At 43.4% G+C, this 13,905-nt stretch overlaps 1 protein-coding gene across 1 annotated transcript in view; it reads right to left on the reverse strand.

The window, feature by feature from the left end:
* The window catches only part of LOC125707317 (brain-enriched guanylate kinase-associated protein), a 48,109-nt gene extending 34,465 nt beyond the window's left edge, over positions 1-13,644 (reverse strand). Inside the window, exons 1-2 of the mRNA XM_048974370.1 lie at positions 11,834-13,644; positions 6,892-6,920 (exon numbers count right to left, since the gene is read on the reverse strand). Coding sequence (XP_048830327.1) covers positions 6,892-6,920; positions 11,834-12,898 — 1,094 coding nt within the window. The 5' untranslated portion in view covers positions 12,899-13,644. The remainder of the gene's footprint in view (positions 1-6,891; positions 6,921-11,833) is intronic.
* Positions 13,645-13,905: the final 261 nt, after the last annotated feature.

Genomic DNA, 13,905 nt, shown 5'->3' on the forward strand with positions numbered 1-13,905 from the left:
ATTTCCATAAAAATAAGTGCATACATTTGAATACCTTAAAACAGTGATGGCTCTACAAATCTTAGATGATTTTGAAAATCCAAAAGTGCACGACTTGTCAACTGAATACAGAGTCAGTGACTGTAGAGTGTTTTAGCCTCGAGGCACCGTAGATTACGTTTTGCACCTTGTTTTGCAGACCTGCAGCTCCATGCCGTCATAAAACAGACTATAGCTGCCAGAGGAGATCAGCCACAGCTCTGTGGCTCCTGATATTTATAATATGGCTAAAATTTGCTTCAGTTCTGAGTTGAGAAGCTTGAAAATATATCAGAAAAATAATTGAGGAGGAGAAGGGAGAATTGAAAGGATATCATGCAATAATTTCTGAAATATCTCTTTAAAAGAGGCTACCAAAATCTCTAACAGAAATGTAGGTCTCATTAAGCCATGTGCAGAAAGACTGGAGTTCCGGAACTGAAAGGCAGAAAAATCAAAACTTACAGTTAAGAGAGAAACTTCAAGGTGCAGCTGTTCAGTGGCTGCATTACATCAGGCTCCGAACTGCAGCGATAAATCTCAAGCTGGAGCATGGGGGACCTGGCGTACCTTCTTCCCTGGCTCCCACAATGCTGGGGGTGACAGAACGATGGATTGCACAACGTCCCGGTCTGCAAGCCGACACACTAACAGATCTTCCTGCAGACTCCCCCCCCCCCCCCCCAGCCACAAAGCCATGTCACCATTGCTCCTAAAATCCATCTTCGATGGAATGATTGTGGGTAGAGGGCAGGGGCATTGGATTTAAACACCAGTTCCAGCCATCCTGACTGATAGATCTAAAGGACTTGACCATATAGGGATTATGCAAAGTTCATGCCTTCCTCAAAAGTTTATTCAATCTATAATATCCATCAGGGTACTGTAGGCTCCCGAAATTACCCCTCAAAAGGGGAAAGGCTACAGATTTTGGGCTCCCTGACAAAAACTCACCCTAAGCCTATAAACCCAGACTTCTGGAATGTTCCAGAGCCCCTGTCCACATCCGGGCTATGCTGTCCCTGTGCATCAGCGAAGGTCACTCATAACTACATAAATTACAGCATATGAGAGGCAGTGGAGGGCGAATGATTTTCTTGGAAAGAGACAGAAATCAGGTCCATTTGGTCTGAGCCCCATTGGAGACGCACTGTGTGATCTAGACCGTGTCGAGCACTTCAGGCGAGCATCTTTACGGGTGAAGGGCCACAAAGGGGATATGAGATTCACCGTGCGAGTGCAGCTTGATGAGTTAGTAAAATGTTATGAGACGTATGGTGTCGTGAAGAGGCAGGAAGATGGGCGCGGTGGGGATTCGTGGTGAGAGCGTCGGCTTCCAGCCAAGGGCGCTGTGACAGGTTCAATGCAGACGAGTGTGAGACTGCGAGGTCCTTTCTTAAGACACAAACACAAGCTTCCACACGACCAAGGCGGTGATTCTGCAAAATTCTCCTCATTACTGTATTTTTATTAGCATATCTTTTGTCTCTCTCTCAACTAATCACAGCCAACGAATGCAGCCCAGACTAAGGTCCAAGTCTGGACAACCAGTAGTCAACTATAGCTGAAGGCCTGATTTAATAAAAAAAAATATAAGGTGCAAACTTTTTTCCATGTAAAAAGCACAATTTCTTTATTTACTGCACACTTTGGATGGGACTCCCCGGAACCTATCTGTTGTCTTGTTGAGGTCCTTCTTTGATTAATTGCCAACACAACCAAGTAAACAGAAGTACCGTGTCACCTCACTGGCCAAATGCTGCCTTCTTTACAAGACGGAGGTGGGTAGAACACACTGATGCTGATTGTTCCATATTACAAAGAAAAGTATATTGAAATTCAACACCCTAACGAGAATGAATGCTCAGCAGTTATTGACAGACAGAATGCAAGTGGTGGGGCATTCAATGGAATCTCACAAGTGTGAATGCACCTGGTGTCATTATCACTAGCGCTGGCATGTAGCAGCAGCATCATTAGTAACCCAGCGAGCGACAACCATTTTTCACTTAATTTGCAGACGGAGTGCCTTGACTCATTAACAGCAGTGCCTGGCTGATGGTACACTGAGAAAATCAACACGTTGTAAGACCACATGTTAATCTTCTGCCACCAAACAGACACAAAAGTGCAGGATGCAGAGCCAGCTTACAGGAAGCACTGGATAAATTCTACATAGCTAATCCAGAATGACAGAGATTTCTGCCCCAGACTGTCGTAGTCCATTAAAACCCAGCCCTCCTCCATTTGGCTAACAGCAGATTCAGCATATTTCTCGGTTTTAAATCGGCTGTGGGAAGATAATAGGGGCTGGTACAAGACCTTGAGGAAAGCACAAGCGGAAATTATGAAGGAAAATTCTGAATTACGCCACTTAACACTAAATTGTGATAATAGTAGTCAGAGATACTACAGCTAATAGTCGCATAGGTGACTGTTTAACATAAGACTGTGAAAGTTTTACTGTATCTAGAAATAAAAAGACCCCTAACATTTCCACACATTTCTCCTCGGTGCTCCAATAATGTTTGTTAAATACAGAAACTTTTATTCCTTGGTACTAAAGCAGAAAAAATCCATCTGACAGACACAACCTCTGAAAATAACACAATGGTTTGGAAACCACAATAGACAAGTGGAATTAAGGTAAACTTCCTCCGGTTCCCCGGTGATGACTAATCCTTTCGGAGAAACGAGGCGCCTCTTCCTGTAGGTTTAATTAAAACAGCGTGTGCTGCTGAAGTGTCCTGCATGGAAGGCCGGCTTTGCTGGGGGGAGGGATCCCTTTGTGCATTCAAAATGATAACATTCCAATTAACAAAATGACAAGATTAGGGTTCATAGGGAATCAAAGACTTCCTCAAAGAGACGAGATAGAGTGCTATTAATCTCTGGATTGCAGTGTGTCGGAAGTCGGCTGGGAGAAATGGGAGAATCAATGCAGAGGAAATGGCAGGAGGAAATATTCAGGGAATAACATATGAAAGACTGCATTATAAAAAAAGGCAGGAACTTAACAGTAAACTTTAACAGGAGCGACCTTTTCTTGAGATTTTGAGAAAAATGTTCCGCAGCTCAGGGGATGGGATGGAGGAGGTATTTCTCTCATTTTGTGTGAGGGGTTTTCCTGCATGGAAGCTGGTGTGTCAAAAAGTCACTGTCACTCCACATAGTATAAGCAGGGTAACCGTCTCCACAGTCCCAATCGCTGGAGTCTGTTTGAGAGAGCAGAGGATGGCAAGTCCAAAGACGGACCAGCCAAACAGACGGCACATGGATTTACTGGAATAAAAATATTGGCCATAATGCCTGTAAAAAACATTCAAAGCTATCGTTAATCATCTTCTCACTGCAGTGTTGAAACAGCATGTCATTCAAAACCATACCAGCCCAGGATGCCTAGAATGGTACAGAATCCCCTATCGAATCTGGATGCATTGTGGTCAAAATACTCCTAAATAGTCATTAGGAGGCACAGCACAAAAACTACAGCACCTTGTCATATAAATGTGCCTTTGAAATGAAAGACTGTCCCTCATAGCTGAAAATACCTGACAGGATGCAACGTTACCCTAGGAGTGGGACCGCCTTTAGCTGAAGTCACACAAATGCCCTGCCACACCCAGCCATCTTAGTATATTCTAGGCTGGAGACGTTTGTTGCACAAAAACAACACGAAAGAGACCTTCAGCTGACAAACAGGGAAGCAAAAAAGGGCAATAACAGCCACGAACTGGTTACCTGCTGTCACCCACACAGTTATCTTATGAATATGACTGCAGCCGTGTTTAGCGAAGCAAATCCTGCTCGAAAAGTGAGGGAGATGAGCAATTGCTCAGTGGCTTATGGCTTGAGTAATGGCTTGCAACAATGCACAAGAGAGAAAATAATCCCTGGAAGGGTTTGGGGGGGAGGGGGGTGCAAAAACATGTAGGCAAGACGAGCCCAGCCAACAAAAGACCACAAAACAGGCGCATCTCTCCGGTGCATTGTAGCGAGTCATTATTCAAACAGACAGATAGTAATTAAAAATACAACAGCTGCAATCGACAAGGAAGCACTGGGACTGTGGGTCAGAGACCAACAGTGTTGTCACACCGCTGAAATAAACTGAGCCTCATACAGCAGAGGGCAACAGAGAGTTTTCTCCTCTTCCCTCTCTAAGGTACTCAGTCGTCCAGATCTGAAAGCTGGTCCCATGACAGTTGTACTGGGGGGCATTTAGATCATCAAGGAACACAGACCGTCCCACTGGGTGAGAGATGAACACGTCTTGGCCATAACATGTTACCTGATGCTAACTTTGTGATCCGAAGTGAGAGTGAGAGCATTACCTATGACCGAGTAGGTGGTGGACAGATCCATTTATCACTCATGCTTCTAATATCCGTAGCAGTCTCACTCACTCAGTTTTGACCGTTATGTCACTTGGAGACACCAAATGGCCATGGAAGTATCTGAAAACAGAAGGGGTAAATGGAGAAGAGGCCTCTCCTTGCGGAATAACAAAACGGGCCATTCTCTCCAGGCCAACTTGTTACTCAGAGCCACAGTTGAGTTGCAGTCTTGTGAAGAATCAATCAACTTCAGGCAATGTTTTTTCTAGGGATGGAATGATGGAATGTAACATAGTAGAAAATCAAAGATGATTTTCTAATATTTATTTCCATAGCAACCATTTTATACCTTCACCTTACTGATCTGGCCTCTGTCAACTGGAAAGTTGGATCTGCTGTGATTTAACTTTAAGTATCCTTGCGTCTACATTCTAACGTTGCTGGGAAAATGAGTTACCATAGCGATCTGATTCATACTGTCTGAACAATATGCAATGGCCTTTAGAAGCTAGCGGTTCTCAATACTAACCTTTTATACATTCATATTCTTTGAATTCAGAATAAGACCATGTTACAGACTTGGAGACAAAGCAACAAAATGCTTCCCTACAGAGTATCATTCCAAAGGCCTTCTGTTTTCTCTGGGAGAACAGTTTCAGCTGGGGAGCTAATAATCACCATCACTGCACTAAGTCGGATCCACACACGCTCAGTGACTTATGTCCCTCCGCTGCGTACTTTCAACCCATAATAACCCTGGTCACACTGGGAAGGGTTAGGTTAGGGGGGAGTTATACCTCATAAAGCACGCTTGTACTTCAGTAAAAACAAATAGTAATAGAAGCAAAGTGCTGCAGGTAACTTTTAGAAGAAATCCTCTTTTCACAACAGGAGAAGGACCTTGGCCATGATGATGATTCAGCTTCGGAAATGACTGCAATTTCAGAGCTGCGGCAGGTGGGCCTCCCATAGCACCCCCCAACCCACCTTCGAATTAATGTGTAGCCATACAAGTAGTTTGGACCAAACCAGTGATTTAATGCGGGTGGGAGGGCAGCTTTCTGTGTCTGGGGAATATAGAGCCTTTAAGTGAATTGCTCACCCCCTGTTCCAGAGTGGAAGCTTCCGTGCCTCTCTGCTAGAACTTTTTTATGACGTGTGAATCTACCTGCAATATTAATGTGAGTGGTGACAGAGAGCAGCCCTGCGTGTTCCCAATCGCCTCTGCTGTCCTGGGGCTCGCAGAGCATGCAGCCTATGGACAATCTAGACCTGGCACTGGGTACTGTGTTGACTTCCTAACTAAGGAAGCCTCTCTCTAGTGTGCAGGCTGGCTGCTTCACCTCGGAAGCTTCATGAATGACAGCCTGGGGATGATTAATCAGTCGCCCTATTGGATATGAATGCTAACAAGAGAAATTGCTTCTAATTAAAATTCACTCAGTGTGACAACAAAAAGTATCATGGTTTTGATTCAAACTGCAAATTTTAAAAATACCACAAAACCCCTGGTATAATTATCAATGTTTCAGAACAGCCATAATTTAAACTTTGCATAATGAGATGATAGGCAGGTGATTAAAGCAAAATCAACTAATGTTTCGAGCTCCATGCAGACCTTGATGTTTGCATTTACCACTTCAATCTGTATTGGCCATAATTTTCTACATAAGTGCTATTAAACAGTGATATTAAACTTATCTCGAAAACCATCTGCATAAAAGAACTTCAGAGAAACAACTATATATACACAGTGGTTATACTCAGCTTGACAACACCTCTAGAAGCCAACTTACAGACTAAAAGCACTACATGTCAAGCCCACTGTTAGCCAGCAGTGTCTTAACAAACCCACCCCCTTTCTGAATTATCCGTCGCTTCTCTAAGCTTTCGTAAAGAGCACGCACTAAACACATCGCCGAAACACACTTTGTTTATACCGCCCACATTTCTTCTAAATCACACGGAAGTCCAAACTAAAGAAATCAATGAGAAATCAGTCTATACTGTTCCCATGGAAAGAGGCATCCAAATTCTGCAGCTCATGCAAGATATTTGCCAGTGGTTCACAGTCATTTCAATCGCAGTGAAGGAGGGACAGGGTGCCAGGCACCCATCAAATACTGCACTCTCACATGCACTCAGTAAATCAGACATGTACAAAAGAAAATCCAAAGCTTCCAGAAACAACTGCATGCTTCCTTAAGCTTGCTCTCTCCTTACCGTTTATTGGCTTTGCATCTCATTTTCACCCAGTCTGGTCACTATACTCCTGTGTGCATTCCTCCTCTCTGAAAAGCGCACATTGTATAAAGCTGGCGCTGGATTCCCACTAGATTAAACAGCTTTAACTGGCAGTGAACACCTCAGTAGTGAAGAATGCAGGAGAGGGAGAAAGAGAGAGAGAGGGGGAGACGGGGAGAGAGGGAGGGAGGGAGGGAGAGAGAACATGAGAGAGCAAGAGAGGAGAGAGAGCCAGAGAACGATAAAGGGAAGGGGAATCGGCAGAGAAGGATAGTAAAAGGTAGCGGCTTACCTCACATTCTGCACCTCACCATCGGAGGCCTGAAAGGAATCAAGAGAAACAAGATGGATAAAGAAGAAGGATCATCCTCAGATATGCTGAGCAATGGAGCTGATCTTCAGCAAGGCGCTGTTGGACAAAGTGCTTCACACGGGCAGCAGTAAACAAACCTACATCTGCATTACTGGGGGTGGGGGGGATTGACAGATTAAGTGGCACAAAACATTGCAGCAGGCTGCAGAGAGTGGTATACCCCAGGGCAGGTACTGAGTCAGTATCTGTACTGAATGATGGGGGGGAAGCAAGCAGCAATGCATGACAGGTGACAGGTAAACCAATCCGCTAAATTTCACACGGGAGGTGGTTTACTCTGAATGCTTGTGCAAGACTGACATTTTATATATTTTGTTTTTGATAAACATAATTGGGGGGGAGGGAGGGGATGGGGCAGAAATTTGCAAGGGATTTGCAAGGGTTTTAAGTCTTGGGTGAATGGTTAATCATTACAGTAAAATCACATAAAGAACAAAGTCTGCACTGATCATAAGAACACAATTAAGAAATCACAAAGTGAGGCAATGAGTTAACAAGAACTAGGATCAAGGTAGAATTAAAGCCATTTTGCGCCATTAATTACACATGACAACCATAAATGGGCCACTACTTACTTACCTACAGTGAAGACACTGCTACCGGCACACAGAAAAGCAAGCATGACAAACAACACGCAAGTGCAACAACTTTTTTTTTTGGGGGGGGGGGGGGGGGCACATACTCATCGTGCAGTTTGTTACATTGCAATAGGGTCTGTAGTTATTCAACGGTCAAAATGTGTGTACTCATTACAATAATAACAATAGTTATTATTATTATTATTATTATTATTAATTATGCATTGCATTCACAAAGCACTTTTCGGTAACACTTTCTAAGCCATGTCAATAACAATTTATGAACACATTCATTAAAATTCAATTTTATTTGCATGGTCCCTTCCGAAAGCCCCCAGTGAGCAAGACAGAGGCAACAATACGTTACAGTATAATGCATTCATGTCACATTATAAACATCAGCATAAATAAAAAGATATAACATATTTTAGCCATATATATTACACTCTATGAATGCTTTATGAAGCTCTCATCTATAATACACTATATACTTTCATAATACAGTACATGCTAAAGACTGCTATAGGAATTAAGAAAGTCTTGTATTGCATTATGAAGGTATCTATAATGCATTATAGATGTCAGCTGCATAAAGCACTGATAATGCATAATACACATGGCTATAATGTGTTATGCCTTTTCACCAATATTTATAGCCATGTTTACAATACTTTATGCTTTTACAGGGAAAACCTTGGGTGCTGTGTGACCAGATCTGAACACGGGGTCAGTTGCACGTCTGAGCCTAAGGATGTTTCGTCAGTAGTCTTCATACTATACTACTTTGGAATTCTACACGATACTTTACTATGGTGACTAACCAATGGCATTGTAAATTCTGAAAGGAATTTCTTTTGGGATTAATTCACAGCAGAGCAGCTCCATTCATGTGTTGAGCGCTGCTGAAAAAGGAAAGTTCCAAAGTCCAGAAACAAAGTGGTAGTGCTGAGTGGTTCGATAGACTAAGTGTCTGTACCCATGATCAGAAGGTTGCTGGTTTGAGCCCTGGCAGAACTGTCACATATCCATCCCTTGAGCAAGACCCTTAACCCCCAGCCCCAGAGACACTACACAATGGTTGTCCCTGCACTGCAACCCTCCAGCTACGAAGAGCAAGATGGGGTAGGTGAAGAGACAAACTTCTATGTACCTGTACTTGTGCAATGGCCCATAAATGATTATTACGAATGTGTTCATAGATTGTTATAGATGCGGCATTCTTAGGAAGTTACCCACTTCTCATTAGACCAAAACCTTTAAGTGGTAACAAGTTAAATAAGATAAATGATAAACAAGACAGTAAATACACATAACACAGACCAAATATGTAAAAAAAAAAAAAATCATTATAATAAATCACATTTCCTGACAATACCACCATTAAGAATAACCTACGGGTTTGATACTTGAGTTACAGAGCAGAGAGGGGCAGCTCAGGCCTAGCGAGACCTCCACAGATTATCCAGCAGCAAGTTAGCCCTTATCAAACACGTGGGGACGCTACAAAACTATAACCTGTGTTGACTATCCACCAATAACATACATAAACATCGGTTGAACAATGTAACCGTCGGTTTTAGACCACAATAATTTATTAGTATGGGATAGGGCCTCCTTTCGTGGCCGATACCGCAAGTAAGTAAGTAAATAAGTTATTTATTAAGCACCTTTCACAAACAAAACACTTACAAAGCGTGGTACAAAACTAAAATGCAGAGAAACATAAAACAACAAAAAACCAAACAACAATATAAAAACACCTGAGTAAAAACAGACAACAATACAAAGTAAAACACAATTTCACAGGATCACTTTTTCCAATACAGCCAGTTCATCTTCATAATGGCAGATAAAAGTCCTGCACATTGGCCAGAGGGATTTTAAGCCATTCCTCCTGCAGAACAGTGGCCAGGTCACTACGTGATGTGATACTAGTGGAGGAAAACGCTTCCTGACTTGCTCCTCCAAAACACCCCAAAGTAGCTCAAAAATATTCAGATACTGTGACAGTGCAGGCCATGGGAGATGTTCAACTTCACTTTCATGTTAATCAGTTACCAGTCTTTCTGTGTGTATTGATGCAATATCATCCTTATACATGGCACCACCTTCCGGAGGAAACAGGAGAGTTGAGGTGTGCATTTAATTCTGCAGTGTGTTGTCCATCTGTGCTTTTCCCTCTTGCATCCCTCTCTGCTATTGCTCTGCTAATTCAACGTTCACAGTCAACACTATTGGCCAGTGTTTCAGTTTCCTTCTCCAACTCCTGTACATGTACAAATTGTTGTTAGTAGTTGTTGGGAAGCTGCTGCTCCGATACTGCTTACCCTTGTACCTGGGCTTTCACTAGAAGCTCAGTCTAGCTGTACTTATGCCTAGGTGCCTCCTTGACAGCATGAATGTTTGTAATGTGGTATTTACTCATTTGTTCGTCTCTTTGGACAAAAGCGTCTGCCTAATATGTAAATGTAAAAATGTACTGCGCTTAAATATCGTTACTTCCTCGAAAGTTCTAATGAGGTTGCAGCCTCTGTAATCTGGAACGTGACTCTCAATGAGGGAGAGAGGCTATACTGTACTAAGGTCTATTCTGTGTCTTCTCTCCCATTTCCAGGACCACTCCACAGGGGGTGAGACACTGAGTTGAAAAGGCCAAGTCAAAGTATAGGGTGATTCCAGAGTTTTGGTAAGGGAAGTCACCCCACAGACAGCAGTCACTCTCTTTCTCTATAGACAGAGATTCTAATTAGTTTATTAATTTCTTTTTGTCAAGGGCCTCTGTGATGACAGAGTTGACAAAGATTTAATTTTCTTTCCAGTTACCAAAAACGTGCACGCTCTCAATTTGCTGCCACATTAAAAATGGCAGTTGACCTTAATAAGTCTGTATATGTGCCACATTATCTTTTTCTGAAATGTCACAAAGGGCAAATGAAGCTGGAAATCACTTGTCGAGTTTATCATTATGAGTCAAGACTGTTCTCCTTGTAGATAGCTGGGTAATTTACATTATTCCCAAACTCCATTTCAGGTGGCATCAACCAGTAACATTGGCCATACAGGTACTGGGATACAGCACCCCACCATTACAACATTACAGCTCGCCCTGCGCCTAGACAGACACTTCTACCAAAGTCCCAGTTAAGAATTCTGGGGAAAAAAATGTCACAATGTGAATTGCAAATAGGAAACTGACAATGACAGTGTTGTGTGCGAGACACAACTGGAAGCAAACAGTTCCTAGAACACAAGGAAGGAAACTCCCATACTGAGGAAACATTTGTGCGTCTTTCCCTGACTCCACTTGACTAAACTGCAGATGAACCTGCAGTTCAAGCACCAAAGGAGGGGAGTATGGCGTAACAAGCTGTCTGACTGCAGCAGCCTTGACATGGAGGAGAGTTACAGGTTGACCCTAAAGGGCACGACACCATAGAAACGCTGATCACATGCAACTGGAGCAGATGGTAAGGTCTGAGCCGCGGCAGTCACACATATCTCATCCTGCGGAGACACTCCATTCCAAATTAGGAGCAACATCAACAACATCTAATATTAAAGAATGTGCATGCAAGAGTTCGATATTATAAAATAAAAAAAAATCACTTTTATAACTGGCAGAAGTAATTTTGTAACTCGCATTTTGATCAATTCTTTTGTTAACCTGCATAGCTTCTTCATGGTGATCGGGGGGGGGGGGGGGGGGGGGGGGGGGGGTACACCACAAAAAGAGCCCTGGAACACCACACAGAACCTACCCCAAAGTCTACACCCCATTGTAGCTGCTCTACTTCTCATGCCCTGCTCGTCCGATCCTCCCATGTGCCACGCCCCCTCATCTACCCCGTGTGGAATTGCTGTCATTAGTCCAATGTATGTTTTCCCCAGTATGGTCACTTACGTTCGTCCTTTGGTGTATCGTGTTCCTCGTTGTTTTCCTAATTAAAGTCCTCATTCACCCGACTTCTGGGCTCATGTGCTGCTTCACCACTCCGTGCCCAAGTGAATGCACAACACTACTCCTGTACCCAAGTAAACTCCGTCTTCCTTCCTCTACTGTCAGTGTCATGGAGTACTGATCTGCTTCGGGTATTCTGTTTCGAGTTACCTCAAGCCTAACCAGATAGGCAGTCGTTGAAACTTGTTGGATAGACTTAGATTTTATATGTAACAGGCATATAATACTAAACATTGAAATTATACTGAAACAAACTATTATTCGATTTCTGAGACAGAATTTCTGAATCAGTTAAGAGTTTCCAGTAGGTGACTGCGGCACTCACCATGTTGCCCTTTGACTTGGGCAGAGATGTTGATTTGCTGGTGCACTCTGAGAAGCCACTGCTCCAGCTGAAAATGTAACTTAAGGGCTTCGTCCTCTCAAAGGTTTCCGGAGGTAGTTCATTAGAGACTGGAAAGAATCCCATCTCCTTCCCCCTCTTTATGGGACTTGCCTTCCTCTTGTTCCAGGGACTGTTTGCTTCTACTTTTCTCTCCCACCCAGCATTGTCAATGTCAGTTTCCAAGTACAGTTTTGAAGCTGGCTCCTGAAAACTAGGTTCTTCCTCTTTTCTCGTGTATTTGTTGTTGTCCAGGACCTTGCAGACAGGAAGGCAGTTGGTCCACTGGGCCATGTTGTTCCACTTTAACTCAGTGCTGACAGGAGTTCCACCCCAGAAGTTGGATGACTCCCTCTGCCGGAACACACCAAAAGCCTCCAGACTGCCTGGGTCCAACACTCTGCAAGTCACTTCATCCAGAAACTGGGAGAACTTGAGTTTGGCTTTGATCTTCTGCTCTAGCTGTGCTGATGCGACAGACGTGTCCTGGCTGGAGGACAGGCTGTGTGAGGAGTCACTCCTCTCCTGCATCTGTTCAACCTCCTCCTGATGTTTTGGTGGCATGCAATCACTCTCTCCACCATCGCCAGACACCTTCAAGCAGTTGGGTTTAGAGTTGCTCAGGCATGCATGGAACTCTTTACTGTGCTTCTTGATAGTGCCGCGCAGCAGGCAGGTAGCCCCTGAGCTCCAGCTGTTGGTGTCCCAGCTACTGTCTTCACTGGAGTTTCCCCTGTGTAGGCTTTGGCTAGAGGTCCACAAGCTGGGGTTGGAACTTCTGTGGCTGGGTAGGGAGCTCGGAAAGCTGACCATTGAGCTCTGGAAGCTGGGAGATGAGAGTCTAGAGGGTGGGCGGTGAGGTGGGTCTTCCTGCCACTTAGAGAACATGGGACAGGATGCACTGAAGGAGCAAGAGGAGCTCTCCTGTCGTCTGGACACCGATGTCGTTCGAGGCTGATGGGGGAGGGTGGCCACCCCCCTGCCCACTCTTGCCGATCTGTATTGCATTTTGGAACTAGGAGATTCCAGTGGTGGACTGTCTGAAGAGCTAAATGTACCATGATTTATGGGGAAATGTCAAGCAACCCTATGCCCTTGTCCCAGCCCCACGCTCATCCTGAAATTGTGTGGTCCCCCCCCTCCTGTGTGGCTGACACACTTTCTCCTGGAAACTATAGACAATATGTCAGCAGCAGCACAAATGCAAAAGATTTACTTCTGCACAGAGTAAATTTACAAATAGTCTTTGAAAATACATTATACATTTATCAACAGGCTGGATTTCTGATATTGTTAATTAGTTGGTGTATTGATGAGGTATAACAATGTACCAAAGCAAGCCTTCCAGGTCAGTGGCTACATAGTGTTCAGCGTTTACTACTGACATTTGAGAGATGTGGGTGACGGGGTGGAATTAAAGTACCATAAATCAATAGTTCATAATGGAACTCTGTATTTTATAGCAATATCTTATTTGTCATGTGCAAAAAAATATTTTTATTGACATATTTTACCGTCAACTAGGCAGAATGAACAGCACTTTCATAGCATGTTGGGATAATTACAGTTTTCTAACTAGAACTGGAAAAAAAAAATCTGTGGTGTTCACATTAAATCAAACTTTGCAGACCTTAAAACAATATATTAGCAGGTCTTCATCATGGAGGACACAGCCAAACAGCAACCATCCCCTGCACGGTAACTCACATTCCTAAAGGACAACGTTCCACTTAGCTTTGTACAGTATTCTGCTCAAAATACAATGTGTGTAGGCTTTTTTCATGCCGCAGAAGGTTTTCCCATGTAAAAAACAAACTGTCAATGCTTCCTTTGTTTGCTGACATTTTTTTTTAAATTCATTGTGCCGTCTGCTAACTGCTACAAAGAGTTGAGCTTGGCTACCATACTTTAGCACCGGCAGGGAGCATGTCCCAGCATGCACCGTGTGCAGCTGTAAATAGCCCTTTTATTGTTGATGTTATCGTTAATGGTTATATTTTCCTATTGTCGTGCAT

The sequence above is a fragment of the Brienomyrus brachyistius genome, chromosome 14 (genome assembly GCF_023856365.1).
Source record: "Brienomyrus brachyistius isolate T26 chromosome 14, BBRACH_0.4, whole genome shotgun sequence".
Classification (NCBI taxonomy): domain Eukaryota; kingdom Metazoa; phylum Chordata; class Actinopteri; order Osteoglossiformes; family Mormyridae; genus Brienomyrus; species Brienomyrus brachyistius.